At 42.4% G+C, this 17,336-nt stretch overlaps 2 protein-coding genes across 6 annotated transcripts in view; both read left to right on the top strand.

The window, feature by feature from the left end:
* Positions 1–6,124: 6,124 nt before the first annotated feature.
* LOC308116675 (calcitonin gene-related peptide 1) lies at positions 6,125–11,175 on the top strand. Of its 4 annotated transcripts, none has more exons than XM_080474975.1 (5): positions 6,125–6,242; positions 7,189–7,280; positions 8,127–8,261; positions 10,045–10,229; positions 10,464–11,175. In XM_080474975.1, the coding sequence occupies exons 2-4, from the start codon at positions 7,195–7,197 to the stop codon at positions 10,202–10,204; spliced, it is 381 nt and encodes a 126-aa protein (XP_080331101.1). In that variant the 5' UTR covers positions 6,125–6,242; positions 7,189–7,194; the 3' UTR covers positions 10,205–10,229; positions 10,464–11,175. The 4 variants fall into 4 exon arrangements, with proteins under 4 accessions (XP_080331101.1, XP_080331100.1, XP_080331103.1 ...); XM_080474977.1 differs by lacking the exon at positions 6,125–6,242 and adding an exon at positions 6,751–7,079 and having other exon boundaries at positions 10,464–10,802; XM_080474976.1 differs by lacking the exon at positions 6,125–6,242 and adding an exon at positions 6,848–7,109 and having other exon boundaries at positions 10,464–10,798.
* A 5,142-nt stretch (positions 11,176–16,317) lies between these two features.
* The window catches only part of insc (INSC spindle orientation adaptor protein), a 56,703-nt gene continuing 55,684 nt past the window's right edge, over positions 16,318–17,336 (top strand). For both annotated transcript variants that reach the window (XM_080474387.1, XM_080474388.1), the window contains exon 1: positions 16,318–16,646. The gene's annotated coding sequence lies outside the window, so the exon portion shown is untranslated. The remainder of the gene's footprint in view (positions 16,647–17,336) is intronic.

The following is a 17,336-nucleotide window of genomic DNA, read 5'->3' as shown; positions in this document are numbered from 1 at the left end:
GCATCCGACGCATTTGTAAGCATCTCGCTATCGATTGCAGATCTCTTTTCCTCATTTGCTCCTTTTTCTTGAATGAGATGTAGAGTAGATACAAGCAAGTCCGGACTCTCAGACAGTGAGTCAGTCAGAGCCAGGGGGCCAACATCCCTCCCACGCTGCGACACTGAGGGATGCTCTGGGGTTTCAACAATTCGATGTAATTTCCTTAATGTCCAGGACCGAACAACGCTGAACAAACGCTTGGCTCTGTAGAAAGACCTGCTCGCACCCTTGACATTCTACATCCTTCCGTAACTGATGACCTGCCCCTGATTGTGACCTTCTGCCAAGCCTCTTCTTGTAATGGTTAAACAAACGGAAAGACGCGTGGAAGAGCATAATAGGTGAATGATGAACGCTTGAAGCTCCGCATCCTCCTCTCCAACCGGTTCCCGTTAATCCGGTGAACTTCCCCACGCCAGGTGTTCAAACACTGTCCGTGTTCCCCGCCATGTAAAAACCACAGAGTGACACCACTTCCACCACTTGAACTCGCATTTAATCAGGTGGCGAGCCTCCTTTGTGGTGGCAAGCCACTGATTAGATTTGGAGATTGAGAGCCATTACTTGGGGCTGCGTTTGGATAATGACTTAAGTGCTGTTTCGCCTTCCTTTCTCCTCAGGAAGTGATTTATCTGGATTGTTCTGGCCCTGACTGACTGGTAGGCGCCCAACACTGAGCATCATATCACCCTGCTGTAACACTATCAACACTCCCGGCTCTCCTGGAGGGGATCCATAGTGTCAGAACATTGAACAAATGACAGTCATACATGTTATATATTCTTGTAAGGTTTACTTTAAATAGTTTTTTTGCATATTGTGTTAATAAATATATCAGATGTTGGAATGCACTGGAGCATACCCTGTAGACTAGAAGCTTTGCATGGTGAATAAAATCTTATCTTATAGTCATAAACACAATGTTAACAGGACTATAATTGAAGAGATCTGAAGGTTAGTCTCTTACATCCAAATCAGTGAAAGGGTTTTATAAAGGAGTTTGTAAGGTATTTCTCCCTTGGGATTTATAAATTATGCTGCTACTTCGTAAATTAGAGAAGGAACACGTGCTCAGTCGTGGGTCTGATGGAATTTTCAATAATATTTGACCATTTTAATTCAGTATTCATTGAAATGACAAAACTGGACCCCTTCACGGTAACCCAGGCTTCATGGCATGGTGTATCTATTCTCTTCTTTTTGAGCAATGCTTGATCATAGACACACAACAGACACTCGACCTTTGGTAGTGAATGTCTCTGTACTGGAACATTTGTATGTATATTTGATATTTGTAAGGGAACTAGGATTTTTGTAAAAACCCAAGCAGATTAGTTGTTCCTAGTGTGGCAACAAGGGGCTCCTGAAACAATAAACAATATACGAAATCATCACACCTAAATGGAAAATAAAATGTAGTGATCTATGAACACAAACAACTATAACTAATAACTAATACAGCTTAGTTAACATACAGTGTTGTGAATCACGTAACATCTTGCTGCTACTTACCAACGTGTTAGTAAAATGCTTTAGTTTCTTTAGTTACTCAAGCGTTGCTCATTCATTTACTGTCGTAGATTTACAAAGCATCAGTCGTGGAAGTAACTATAAATGTATCGGATCCAGTTTTGCCACAGTTACCTTGAAAAAGTTATCCGATTACCGATTACTAGTTACTCCTTTAAAAAGTAACTTAGTTATTTCACTGCTTACTTGTTTTTAAAAGTAACTAAGTTAGATTACATCTCAACATTAAAATGACAACCGGTTTTGCTCAGTGCTGATCACTGCCTGGCCTCCAGCACCTGCTGATACATACCTGGTGATGTAGTTGTAGTCTATTGTTGCATTATTTATCTATTTAGCTATTTGCACTGCCTGCTCTATGCAACCTTTTAATTTACAATAGTTAATGCACAGTGACTTTAAGAAGTAACTGTAATCTGATTACTGGTTCAGAAATACCCGCATCACTGATCGTATCCACATCGTCTATGATCCATTCAGAGTCATATGAACCTGAAGCTGCTGCTCTTGTTTAGTTTATCAGTTTTTTTGTTTTTGGTTCTCATTAGTTCTTAAATCTTTTCCTTCAGAGAATTGCTAACATCCAGCTTTTAGAGCATCTTCCTTACTAATGAGTGAATCAATCATCAGACTCATACACATGGTGCTCATCTAATCTGCCACAGGGACATCACATTATTACAGCCATGTGCACATTATCAACACAGAGCTAAGCCATGAAGACAAATAAAAGTAACGGTAGAGACTATGTCCTACGTACATTTTATTAGCAGTCACTTGCAACATGAGTTCACTACTAACTATCGCCAGAAAATAAACACTGGTAAAATATCAAAAGTGTGACACGGTATCACTATGCTTTTTTTATTTAGAAATATTATCAGAACAATTGAAGGTATTTAAGGATATATGGATTGATCTTCTGCTAAGTGTGACAGCATCCTCAACAGTATTAAAGTCATTCATCTGTATCCACTGGCTACATAATGATTTCCTGCATCTCCCCAAAGTCCTTGATCAAGCCCCAGAGAACGGGTGTAAACTGTTTCCATTCATCTTCGGGTGGCACTTTCCAGTATTGAGACCTGTGGTTGTAAATTTCTTTTCCAACAATGGCGAATACACTCATTACTCTAGTTCTAATTGTTTGCTTTGCAAGTTATTGAAAGCCAAACGACAAATTTCCACTGGCGATCCAATATCCAATGTCAGGCTAACTTCAGCGTAATTGTTTTGTGTAGGTGGAGAGCGGAGCAGCAACAGCTGTGAGCGAAGCGCTGTGCCCCTTAAGCAAACACGATGTGTGTTTTCAGTTCATAATGGACAATCGAGTCTATGGTCGATCTCCTTCGTGTGAGATTTTAGGTGCGTGACATCAGATCATTATGTGGCTGCTCATTTTGAAACTGTGGATTAGTGTTTATTTAGTGTTTGTTGCTATAGTCTCAAGCCAGAGCTGAGGGCAGTGGTGCCCAACCTGGGTTCTGGTTCCTCTGTAAGGCGCTGAGATTAATCTGAAAGCCAGAAAACACTTGAAAATTATAGAAAAGTGAAAGACTTCACTTAATTTGCACATTAAGATTAGATGAAAACATGGACTTGGTTGGACAATAATTAGATTTTGAAACATTTTGAAGCAAAGTCGGCGAACAAACATGTTCTGAAATCTATCAAAACTTTCATAATGTAACATTGCATGTATAAACATGAAAAGATTTTGAGATGCTGTGCGACAAATAGCACATAAAGCTCTCTCATAAATAAAAATGTATGGCGAAAATGAATTTCTGTGATGTTGTGACATGGTACAGCAGTGGCTGAGTTTGACTTGTAACAATTCGATAAGTTTCAGACACAGAAGGTGTCATAAAGGCATCCAATTTCAAACTTGTATGGCGTGTGAATATTGTACGTGCGCACATGTGCGCGTATGACCTGGGATACCTACACCCTGCATCACCCTTTTAATGAGCTCCGCCATTACGTTGACATATAGCACGGCAGTCTCCAATGCCCCGTAATATCAATAACACCACTCATCTGTGCTTGTGTCACAGCTGCAAGGCAACCATTTTTTGTTCCATTTCCATTTGCGCACAAGGTACTTGATTGGCCCGCTACAGCGGAGCCATGAACACAACATATAGCAGAGTGTTTATCCTCATCATATAATCCCTCCGTGGTTGCGGGCAGCCGTGTTCCCAGTAGTCTAATAACTTACACCAGGGCGGGTGTGTTGATCTGCACCAGAGGAAGCCTCGTTTCAAAGGTTACTATATCGACTCCTCGCTGCAAAGTTTTTTCAGGAGCTGCCGGAAAAACTTTGAAGGGGTCAGGGCGGCGTGCGCTTTCGGCTCCCTGGGGTGTAGAAGTGGGATGCAGATGACCCACAAGAAAAAAAAAAAGACCCAAAAGAAAATGAGAGCACATGTTGACGACATATACTCGTCCACATGAGGGAATATAACTGTTGTGCGGGCACATTTCTGACGCTCAGTGGTTGTAAAAACAAAGTATTGATTTAGGATTTATTTATCCTGTCTAGATATCACGGAATCTAACTGAGGGTCATTGTTGGAGTCAATCCCAGCTGACTTTGGGCACAGGCCGGACACATGATGTAATGTTTGCCGGTCTGTCACAGGACAAAGACAAAGACACATTTCTAAAGTCAATTCAGAGACAGCCATTCAAAGGTATTGGAAATGTGGGAGGAAATCAACGTGACAGGGAGAACATGCAAGCTCCACACAAAAAGGCCGTCCCACACCATGAGCTGAAATGCTGTTATTCCACTTTATCCACTACAACCCTGCGAGGTCCACATAGTGTTCAGTTGAAGCTCGTATTCATAAAGCCATAACTTGGAACCCATTAATACCTTAACATTTGCAATGCACTAACAAACAGCTCGGTGTTTAAAATGACGGGTCAATACTAAAAGTGATATTGGAGCTGAACAGGAAGTTCTGATTTGAATGATCCACACTGTTGAAGTTGTGCAGCACTGCAGATCTGCAGGTAGAGAAGCAGTGCAGGTGCGGCAAAGTGGCTCGAGACCCAGCAGCTGTCTATTCAGCAGTGATTTAGCGTCTGACACGGTTGAGCCTTGTGGCTCAATAGCACTAAAAGGCTCATCCTGTCTAATGGGGTTCCTCTATGACGCAGACGAGGAAAGACAACCCCTCCCCTTCTTTCACTCTTGACATATAATCTCACACACACACACACACACACACCCCCACACACACACGCACGCGCGCACGCACGCACGCACGCACGCACACACACACACACACACACACACACACACACACACTGGACCACCCATTTATTTTGTCCACACTCCAGAGACGCTGAGTGCACACATATAGATATATGCACATATCAAATATATTCAACATTCGAACACATACTTTGGTGCATGCAAACACACAAACACACACACACGCACGCACGCACACACACACACAAATACAGTATACACTGAACCCGCGCTGCGCACTAATGAAAAGTGAGCGAATTGGGACGGTGCACGACAAACAGTTGTGTAATTGCTTTTGAGAAACGGCTCATGTCTGAGGTTGTCATCGATTGGTCTTTGCCAAAGACGACTTGTTTGCTCGATGTGTGGGAAGAGGCCTGGGCAGCAGTCATCATTACTGGACTGACTGTGGTATCACTTTATAAACTCAATCTGTTTGGAGGTTTTGCCGTGGTGAGGTGGGGGATTGTCATACTCGTCATACTCGAGTGTTTTTGCAAACAGAGTTGCACACAATACCTGTTGACAGAGGACAACTTTGCTTTAGGTTGGTTTGTAGTGATACCTATGCATCAGGTTGAATGGACACGCTGATAGTTGCACAGAATGAAGTAGAGGTGGGGTAATTACATGGAAGAATTAAAGTGCAAGAGTTTCTCATTTCTGATGAAGGAGCTCATATTACCCCAAATCCAATCAATAACAAGCTGATTACATAAGCTGATTGTAGACAGTCTTTACTGAGCTCAAGCGCAGTGGGTGTAGTGTTGGAGTTGATGCTGTCCAAGCAGCATTATGAATGAATAGCCCTGGCATGCGTCATTGTGTAGTATACATCCCTCCCCAGCAGATGGCCCCGCCTTACTTCCTCTGGAGGGTGGTAATGGTGGGGGAGTTGGGGGCGGCTTATTGATTTGGCATTTGAGATATAGCATGAAATGTAACATTTTTGGAAGGTTCTTAAAATATTTATTGCCGGTGATGCTCTTGCGCGGACACTGCTCCGTTCTGCCTCCTATTTAATTAATGACATCAATGCAAATTGGGGGGATAGCAAATGGTCCAAATGACTGGTGGATTTTGTGAATGGAGCACTTAGTGACTGAGGAATGACGTCAGCCCCGAAGCCATATCCCTTATTAGAGAGCCAGGACAGGGGGGAGGCATCCCATTGGCTTGCTGTGGCATCAGAGCAACGTGATTGGCTGCCGGCAGATAATTAAACACCTACACAGTCAATGCACAAATCCAAGTGGTGGGATATATAGGCTGGTGCGTTGGCGCTGCATGCAACAGAATCAAGAGTTGCACTGGAAGTTGAGAGAAAGTCAACTTATTGTGTTTTGACAGGGAATCGTAGAGAGATATTTTTATTTTTATTTTTGCTGGGTGATTATCACTGAAGGTAAGTGTTCTACTCTTGTGTTGGGTCTTGGAGGGGAGTTTAATGGCACTCTGAGCTGCTTTTGTGCTTGTGAGATGGGTTAGAGTCAGTGATGGGAATGGAGAGTGGCTGCTGTGGTCACCAGTATCACCACCAGTCGCTTTGTGAAGGTCCAATGTGCTGCTTGAAGGCCAAAGCCTGGAAGACGAATAGGAAAGGAAAAGTATGGAAGGAAGTAAGAGGAGCACTGAAAAAATGAAGCGAAGATGAATTGAAGAGCTGCAAGTGACGGGGAAAAATGGGCAGGAGAAACCTGATTTGAGAGTGTGTCAGAGACTGTGTGTGTGTGTGTGTGTGTGTGTGTGTGTGTGTGTGTGTGTGTGTGTGTGTGTGTGTGTGTGTGTGAGAGAGAGAGAGTGAGTGTGCTGGCAGCTCATTACACTAATGCACTGGTCCCTTAGGGAGTTGCCAAGCTTAGAGTCCAACCTCCCTCCCTTTCTTTTTTCACCCCTCCTCTGCCAGCACCAGCGAGCGCTACAGTCGTTGCACAGTCTAGGACCTCTTCGTAACACACACACACACACACACACACACACACACACACACACACACACACACACACACACACACACACACACACTCGCACGCACACACTCGCACGGTCTGGGATGTGCTGAGGACAACATGACAAACGTACCTGACCTGTGCCACCGGGCTGGATGTGCGCTTCACAGGAGAAAAGTATAGTTTTTTTTCCTGGGTTTTGAAGGGATGAAGGTAGAAATCCACTCACCTCTTCAGGAAATGGCAGCCCTCTTGTCTTCCCAGCTGCCAGGACAACATCAGTGACGATGCTTTGTAGGCACACCGTGAGGCGACTGCAGATGTGTCAGTGTTGCGCGAGTGTGAAAATCGGCGATGTTGTGTACGACTAGTTGACGTGACGGGTGTCTTTCTCATCATGTAGGGGACCATGGTTATGTTGAAGATCTCTGCTTTCCTCGTTGCCTACGCCCTGGTCATTTGCCAGATGTACTGCTCACAAGCCGCCCCTGCCAGGTGAGATACTCGGTGCATTCACATCTTATACTTCAGAGCCTGGAACAAATGGGAATTTACAAGAAAATTTAAAATTCTGAAAAAGTTTAACAAGTAATGATTGAATTAGGAGAAATCAGTTGAAAGGATGACAAAACTGATGCAAAAAGATATATTTTTTTTAATTGAATGAGGTTGAGATACTCAATAAGAGAACTCTGGTGTGATATGTATTGATCAATGGTGCAGATTGGCTTAATGGGTGTAGAAAGATGTTAACATTATCGATAACCGTAATGAATGGAGACATTTTGAAACTTTTTCAAGTTTAAAAATATGTAAACTCAAGAGTTGTTGAAGAGTTGTAGAAATGCCATTCATACCTCCAAATTAATGCGTTAAAAAGGGAATATTTTAGTTTAAAGAGGGGGGAAAAAAAGAGAAAAACAGGAGAAAAAGAAGTGTGATACAGCTCAGAAGAGAGCCCATTGAAACCACTCCCGCGCTGTTCCCATGAAGCTATCGATTTTGTCATAAATCTACAGCTGGTTGCGAGTCACCCCCCCCATCTCTCTCTTAGATCGGGCCACTTTCCGCAGATTGTTTCCCCCCCCATGTTGGCCGTGGGCCCTCCAATTCAGACGTCATCGGTCTCAGTATTGGTGACGTCTTAGTCCCCCCCCCCCCCCCCCCCCCCCCCCCCAATTCACTCTGCCCCACCCTCTTACACCTGCCTTCCTTCCTTTAACTGCAAGTGAAAACTCTAGTGAAGACTATATGTTATTGTTCAGTTTATTCCCTTGCGTCTATGTGAAGACCCTCTCTGACCCCCTAAATCCCCCCCCCCCCTCCTTGTTCACCACACAGACCGGGTTTAGAGTCCATGTCAGACCGAGTCACGCTCACGGACTATGAGGCCCGAAGGTTACTCAACGCAATCGTTAAGGAGTTTGTTCAGATGACGGCGGAGGAGCTGGAGCAGCAGGCGACTGAAGGAAACAGGTACACAAGATGCTTCTTTATTTGAAAAAGACTGTTTAACTTTTTCTCCGGGCACAGAATCAACCGGGGGGGGGGGGAGATTTGATGAATGACAGTGTAAAAGAGGCGGTTAAACTGGCTTCAATTAAGTCAAGAGGTAAAATGGGCAGGTCCTTGTTGTGCTGCTGTGTAGACCTTATTCATGTGACATTAACAATTATGTAGATACATTTTTTTTTTAGCTTCTTACTTTGGTTCAGTCAGACCTAGAGGTATGTGGCCAGCCGATCAAGTGAGGGAAGCGCTTATTTTTCAAGGAAAAGCGAAAATACATGAACTAAAATTCCCTATTTTCTGTCATGACCCTGCTCCTGCATGGATGACTTTGATTTTGACTTTGTGTGAACAGTATACTATTTCCAGTCTGCCTGCAGGGCATGAGAACAGTGTATGCTTAACAGAACGGATAAGTGTGCATGATGTCAATTAAGTGGAGCTGCATGACAGTGGGAAGCGACTGGTTTCTGTTTGTTCTGTGGGTGTAAGAAATGTGGGACTGACGGGGGCGGGGAGGTGGAGGTTTTGGCGCATGAGGGGATTGATGACAACTTCTTTGAATGCTGGGTAGAACAGTCGGAGGGGCATGATGCTGAATTGAGGAATGGGATGGGATTTTTTATTACCCTCTGATGGCATGAGAATGAAACGCATGTGTGTGAGATGCCATGCAAACAAACGGAGAATGGAGAGAAAAAGTGCACGTTTTCCTACCTATGAGCCTGTTCTCTGCATGTGTTCTTTTGTGTGTGTGTCCCCTCCCCGACAGCATGGACAGGCCCTTAACCAAGCGCTGCTCCAACCTCAGCACCTGCGTGCTGGGCAAACTGTCTCAGGAGCTGCACAAGTTGCAGACATTCCCTCGCACGAATGTGGGAGCGGGGACGCCCGGCAAGAAGCGCAGTGCGCCTGAGAGCGACAGCTATGCAAGCTACAGCGAGACGTTTGACAGCATCTAACCCTTCCTCATCCGTCCTCAGCCTCTCTTTTGCCTCGACCGCATCTCTTTCACCTAATTTCACCCTCCGTCTCCTCTCCTCGTCTCAGTTTCTCCCTTCGTCGTTTACAGATTGGCAAATGCATGCTGATTTAACGTGCTTGATTGACATGAAAAAGAACATGACTTTGACCTGCAAGCAACTTTTTAGTCCGTTCCCCCCCCCCCCCCCCCCCCCCCGTCTCCTTTTTTCTTTGGCAGAGAATGATTTGTTCTTCTTATCTCAGACAATCAAACTTAATTTTCACAAATGTAATTCAGGAGCCGGTTAAGACATCCATTTCTGTGTGCTGTACGTGGAGTCATCTGATCTCATTTCAAAGCCCCTCGAATTTAAATGAATCGAGAGAGATCACTTTAATCTAACCGTGAATAAATGATCCACTCATGCGACACCCACGTTTGCTGTTCAATAAACGTATTTTTCTACCTGGAAGCCTTAGCACATTTTCATTCTCAGGGACACTAAAGCAACCACTTTAAAATATGCAGTAAACATAAATAGACTTTGATAATCTCCGAAGTTTCACCAAGTTCAAAGGTAAGAAACATCTCAAAATGCAGATAAATTAATGTTGCATATGCATGCTTGACGTGTATTTATAACCTGTATATCCTAGCCACATCTGTTATTTTTATGTTACTTGGATAAACTTTGTGCAGGCGTAGAGTGTGTGTATATAAGTGTTTTAGTGGCCGAGTTACGAAACCGATCTCGTCGTTAACCCCCTGTTTGCTTTCCTGAAGCAGCGTTACAGCACAGAAGCGAGCCTGCAACACAGCGACCTGCGTCACTCACCGCCTGGCGGACTTCCTCAGCCGGTCGGGCGGCATGGGCAACAGCAACTTCGTCCCCACCAACGTCGGCGCCAAGGCTTTTGGAAGGCGGAGGAGAAGCATCCAGATGTGAACACCTCTAAACCTTCAGGGAAACGGTGACTAAACACGCATCATATCATAATTTAGCTTTGGAAATGCTCTGATTTGTTCACTTAGGAATTATAGCAATATGTAAATGGTAAAAATTTGATTTTCAGACTGCCAATGAGTATCATTTTTGGACTGTTTCTTAGAATTTTAAAGTGAGAAAATCAGTATTGAGAGATAAAATAGCAAGCTTAAATTACACATTGACTTTCTTTTATTCTCTTTGTCTTTTTGTCTTTCAGTGGTTGAATCCCTACAAGAAAAAAACATCTGAAAAAAACCAACAAAATCACTGAGAACAAAAATCAACAAAAACAAAATTGAGCAGAAAATAAACACCCAACTGGCCCTGTTACCCACTCTCACATTGTTACGGTTAAAGGAAAAAAAAAAAAACACACTAAAAAATGATACCCCAGGACAACTTGTCCCCATTTCCATCCTGTTCGTGAAACCTTTTGCTTTTGGCAAATACAAGTGAAAAAAAAAAAAAAAAAAGCACTTTACTTTATGTACATGAACAAAAAATATATATTGTTCCTCTTTTTTACACATTGGAAAATAAAATGAAAGCAGCAGTGGTTATTTTTTTTGTTTCCTCCTCTCACCTTGTTAGAGCACATCTCTTCCATCCCTCCGTACCCTGTTCCAGATCCATACTTTTACATTTCCCATAATTCCCCCTTTCCTCCCGAGGGGTACCCTGTTTTCCTTGTGTGCCAGAGGGAGCGCCATTAAAGATCAGCCTACCCAAGGCCCCCCCACAACGGCTGTTGTCTTGTGCCTTGATGTAGAACAATTTACATGAACATGATTGTACAGGTTCTGTTTGGAGATGCTAAAGAAGACCCGAGCTGGGACGAAGAGAACGAAGACAGATTAATATTGTAAACAATATTGTGAAAACAAATTTCAGCAAGATTAAAATGTATTTTAGATACACTCGGGTTTGGGATACTTGTGTTGTTCTTCAAAGCTTTTTAAACAGGTGTAGAGAGACACTGAATCACTCAGATGTTGATTATATCACAGTCGAAAAGGTTTTATATATATAAATATATAAATATATATATATATATATATATATAAGTAGAACTTGACAGGCACGGAGTAATTGGGATTTGAATGGATTAGATTCTGCAGACAGATGCACAATCACACACTGTGAGCGCATGTAGCTCACTATACTTGTCTGCTGTTGCACAGTCTCAGGTGTGTAAACATTACTCTCATTGAAAGCTTTTCTGGCTGACTCCTCAGTTGAGATACGTGACAATACAAGTTTAACATCGTGGTTTGAGAAAAAAAAAAAAAAGTGCATGAGGAATTGCTTAATAAAATGCAGCCAAACCTGCAGTCAGACTTGTTCTTTTGCTGTATGCATAGCGAGACAAGCAAAATCTTAGTTTGTAAAATGTCAAATGTAAATATATGGTTGAATAATCTACATAGTGCACTTTTCACTTTACTTTTGTAGACGCATTCAGAGGGTGACCGAGGATTTAGGGGTTTTGCTTGTTTTTGCAGCAGCACTCCAATAGGTGGCAATGTAATTATCCTTGCAAAAAGTTTCAGCAGAGCTCTGAGGAGTCGCACAAGTCTGCCTCAAGTTATGATAAAACTCAGACAGAGTCTCCCTCTGAGATCGAGGTGAACAAAAATGACCAGTTTTCTACTAAAAGATCAACAAATGAAAAAAGATTCATGCATCTTCAACACCACTCTATCCATATTTGTGGGCTGCTGTCGCTGATTCCAACTGACAATGTTCAAATACAGATAGACAGGCAACCACTCACACTCACACCTACAGACTGTTTTGTTGGTGGAGAAAACTCATGCACACACTGAGGGAACATGCAAACTCCACACAGAAAGGTGCCCAAGCACTACACCACTGTGTGGCCCAAGCAAGAATGTGAGGAGTAAAATATGGACCCAGGAAGTCAAATAAAAACAGCGGTGTTCAGACTCAGTTTTTCTTTTGTGGGATTAAAAAGTAGAGAAATCCAGATGAGCACTCCTGCTTTAGTAACCTTTCAAGAAACCTCCTCTCTGAACTGAATAAGAAACATGGAGCAGCATATTCTCAGACGACTCCCACAAACTAATCATCCAGATTCCTCAGCAGTACCCTCTCAGACTGCTTCCTATTGGGCATTGTCATCAAATCACTTCATAAAGAAAATAATGTGTCATTAACGGTGGTAAATCTGTTTTATTCTGAGATAGACAATAGTAAACTTTACCTTGGATGGATCTCAATGATCCTGTCCAAAAATACAAAGGAAAAACCTTTGTAATACATGCATAGTACCTTGAAAGCTCAATAATGCACTATTTTGTATTTATTTTCCATAGATGCGTATTATTGAATTGAGTTGAAAAGTTTATTTCGCACATGTGGGCACAAATCAAATGATTCAAAACTACAACCAAAATGAATCAAAACAAATAAACATAACAGAGCAAAGCCAGAAAGTAACTAAATATATAAATGATGCCTCAACATATATCCCCAAAAAACTATTAATTTTGAATTGTGTTTATTTTTTGTATATTTCTTATTTTCCTCGTGCCTCCAACTCCAAAGTATTAAAGAAGATCACACACACACACAAAAAATACCCTCCAAAGAAATACGGATCATGAGTTCGAATTAAAAATACAAGGATGATTTGGTATTTAGAAACGTCTGATATCAAACGTATAAACATTTATTTCATATAAATTACACTAATTGTCCAAATTAGAGCAGATAAATATCAGGCAAAAGTGTAATTACAGCTCCAGTTGTACGTTCTCCAACAATAACGCACCAGACGCACTGCCAGTGGGTTAAAAAAAAAATCCCTGACAGGATTTAAAAAAAAGAAAAGACAAACACTTGAGGGATGGATAAATAAAGGCTCCTCAGATCTGGACGACAAATATGCGATGTAAGTTTGGAAATTGAGGGGATAATGAGCCCATTGAATAAGGGTGAAAATGAAAAACAGGATATAGTTGATCCTATTTGGTTGCACGGATGAATGCCAAGTGTGCACCGGAGCAAATACAGGATATTTGTCACTGTGTGCATCAAGCGCAAGCACACAAGCGCTGTCAGTACCCAGAAAACAAATGTATTTTTGGCAAACATCATATTTAGTTCTTAGGAAACACACAGTTTTCATGGTAAAAGCTGCAATCATTAACATTAGCCATGATGGATCTATACTGCAGACACTTTAAGTCCAGCTCTTCAACTGGATGACTTATTATTTGCTTGATTAGAGGATATGTATGACTAATATCTGAATTTATGCCATTGGTGTTTAAACAGAAGGGACTATTTGTATTTCATTCCCCCTCGAGCCTTGAAACCGTCATCCATCAGTTGTTTTTATGGTCTTTCCACTGAAGCATTTTGTCTGTCTCTTTATCTGTCTGCTTGTCTGTCTGTCTGTTGGGGAAAAAAAATAAAAAATCAGCGCTAAAGTCGGATCCGTGCTGGGACACACATGGAAACTTTCCCTCCCACCCTTCTCTGTGCTCTGATAATTGATGGGGATGGGAGGGTGAGGGGCTCATTGGAGGGGTCGGTTTGGTTTTAAGCTCCTTTCTCAGTAGGAATCTAGCAATCCCACTATGCCAGTGAGAATAACCATCCTAATGGTACACAGCTGCTTTGAATGGGGCCCTTCCAGTTGGAAATTAGATGGTTCATATAAGAGAAACCAAGACGCGAGCCCCCATCTCCAAAAACACGACTTGCCATGAGTCCATTTCCCAGAATCCTACACCACAAACCCATTTCTACATCTTGGGGCTTGGAGATGCTCCCTGTAGTGTTTTTAAGGAATAACTTTAAATTTGGGGGGCTTGGAAGTTTGACGCATTATTTGTGGGTTAGCCTTGGTTCAACTAAGCTAAGTAATTCAGTGTATTAGAACAAGAATAATAACTCTATATTAAAAATGTTTCCTGATAGTGATGTATCTATAGTCATAAACATATAATGCTAATAGTGCAAATGCTTTCACTAAAATAAGCTTGATAGTTTTACTCTGCTAGAGTTAGATGCCTCTTATCATTGATCTAAATTTGATAGTGGGGTCAGTCGTCATCGCATCTAAGGTCCTGTGTTTTTACGACGACGCAGAATTTTTTGCAGTTTCGTTTCAGAAAAGTTTTACATTGACGTGGCAACATTTTGAAAACTATGTCCAACCCAAGTTGGATTGCCATGTTGTGACCGGGCTCAAAATGGGAAAAAAAGTCTGGTTATTTGAATCAAAGTTTGTTTAATTAACCAAAACTCAATACCGTGAAAAAGCAAATCTAAATGAATGTAATGTGAGTGTCAGTGTTATCAGGAGTGGCTGTGTTGGGTGACTTGTAACTGGAGCATGAAGTATAGAGGTGCAAAAACAGAACATAAGTAGATTTGTCCATCCAGGCCTTTTATCTTTGCATCAGTCTGCTGAATGGCAATCAGGGAGAAACAGGTGAATAGGCAGCACACACACACACACACACACACACACACACACACAAACACACACACACACACACACACACACACACACACACACGCGCGCAGTATCTCCAAAGACCTTTGTCATGTAAACAGACACCCAAAAGCAAAATTCTGTGTTTTCACTTCGAAATGTTGTGTAAATGGAGTCTCACGGTCTCAACACAATCTCAGCTGGGTTAGACTCCAGGTCTAGAAATAGTTATGCAGTTCAGGCAGTTTCACCTGTAGAAAATAGTTAGATATAGAATTCTTAATCCAACAAGACAAAGTCCAATAACTTTATTCGTCCCGTGGGGGCAATTCAAAAGCAGCACGCTCAGCAGTTCATATGAAGGAATTAAAGCTCATATGAAAGAATCAAAAAGCAAAGATGAACGACTACTGCAAAGTAACTAAAACCCTCCAGGAAACAGTGACACAATGTCCCATCATTCATCTCCACTCACGTTTTCTGCCTTTTACGAGCTGCCATCACAAAAAGAGTGGATCTTCTGGGGATCTGTTTCAGACTGGTAAACACGGTCTTGTCCCGTTAATCACCGTCCCAAACGGTTTTGGCGGTGAGTTTGTTCTTGAGCTACCTTAATATTTCTAGCTGTGAGTCACATAAGACTGGTAGATAAAAACTAATTAAAAACTACTTTCACACTTTGTTCTTTCAAAGAGTAATTGTCTTGAAACTTTTTTGTCCATTGACGGTGTCTAGTTTGAGACTCACCTTCGTAGCGATGAGCCTCTCAGTCAGTTCCAACGAGCACTTCTCTGTTCCTTTCAACAGGAAATGAGGTAAAATGTGTGAGGAAATTAGCTGTTTATGTTCAGCTTGAAGCTAAACCTTATGTTTATTGATGCTATACGGCGTAACAGTCCCGTATGAGCGCATGGGAATACGCGTGTGCGGAGCCGCCTGCTTCACCTAATCACATGGTAATGGTTCACTCCGGCAATATTAGACCAGCTGAGTCGTGCCCATAATGGAAACCGGCCAACTGGCGTTTCGATTTTTCATTTTCCTTCCTCACTTTTAAAAACGCACAGTTTTTCCATAAGGTAGTCATTTCGAAGGCTGATTTGAAACCGGACACCCAGGAGTGCTCGTGGTAAAGGTCCAGAAACAACATCAGGCCGGGCCCGGCATCCCCTCGCCTTCCCCAGTCCCCCTTTCCATGGTACTCGACTGTTCCTGGGAAGGTAAACACCCTTTCACCATGTCAAAAAATGCAATTTCTTCCTGCTGCCATAGCAATTTCTTCATCTGGCCCGTACTTTCTGTCCCTCCCTCTCTTTCTTCTTCTCCCCTCCCTCCCTTTGCCGCCACATCTGGAACCCAGCTCCCCATTTATTTATGTGGTCTGCGTTGTTTTGTTTCTTTTTTACTTTTCCAAACTCTTATTTTTAAAAGTCCTCTACCTTGTCTTGTTGGCAGTTTCTCTCCATCTGATGAGGTCTGCAATTAAATCTCGCCATTATTGGTCACTGTGCAATTACATGCTCCACCATAGAATTTCACCCCCCCACCCCCACCCCACCCCCCTCTCACCCCTTCCTCTTAACAGCACCACTGCTCATATGGCAGACCGAAATAGAATAGTTTCATGTCTGTTTGGATGGCGGCCCAGCTGAAACTATGCTCCGCCGCTTGACTGACAGTGGGATGTGGGCTTTTTCTCCCCAAGAAAAACTTTTAAGGCCGGTCACGTTGAGACTCTGGGCAGTCATACTCCAGCAGGCTTAGGAGGCGGTTGGCCCAGCAGGGCTGTGAGTCAGGAGACGGAGTCAGGGAAAGACTAGAGTGAATCAAAGTGTGAGGTTAGAAAGAGACGGTTCAGAGTGAAGAAGACGAACCTTGAGAGGTGACTATGAACTATGAGGAAGACCTTCAGTCCCTGACAGCGAGAATGGGGTAAGTTTCATCTTCTGGGAATCATCCTCTAGACAAACATTCAACCTTTTATTACCTTTTTGGAAAACTTCAGTCACCATGACTGATTAGTTCAGCATGTAGGATGTGATTTAAATGCAAAATGTGATGCATGACATCCAGGCTTCATCCTCTGAACATCTGGTTGACTGAGTTGACCAGCTTGACTCCAGTGTTTTCCAGTTTGTGATGCTGTTGCCATGTTGAGCAAACTGCAGCTGCAAACTTGCATGCCATGTGTGTTTTTTTTTTTTTGTTTTGTTTTATAGTCCAAGTCTCTAAACTTGATAATTGATCATCAGTAAAAATTATTTCCCAAAACCAAATTTATCTTCTTCTTTTGTACGAATCACACTACAAGTGTGAGTTGCTGGGTCAGTAACACGCTGTAGGGTCATAGCTGTGTTTTTAAGAGAAATAGCTGTCAAATCAGCTGCTAATGAGCAGATGAAGGCTGTTGGACAAAGCTACACACTCTAAAATAAACCAAGACAAGTTCAGTTAAACAAAGCTGCTGAAAGCTCTTAGGTCACCTGATAATAATCTGTACCTAAGCAAAGTTTCTTTTTTTTCTTTCGCATGCTTCAGTTTGGAATAAAATGAATAGTGCAGCTCTAAGTCAAGTGAAAGTCGAGGCAAGAGTTCAGCAGAGTCCGTTGAGTTCGTCACAAA

Source organism: Lipophrys pholis (assembly GCF_963383615.2).
Source record: "Lipophrys pholis genome assembly, chromosome: 11".
In the NCBI taxonomy this organism is placed as follows: domain Eukaryota; kingdom Metazoa; phylum Chordata; class Actinopteri; order Blenniiformes; family Blenniidae; genus Lipophrys; species Lipophrys pholis.
Note: the sequence above shows the minus strand (reverse complement) of the source record. Positions and strands in the feature narration are given on the sequence as shown.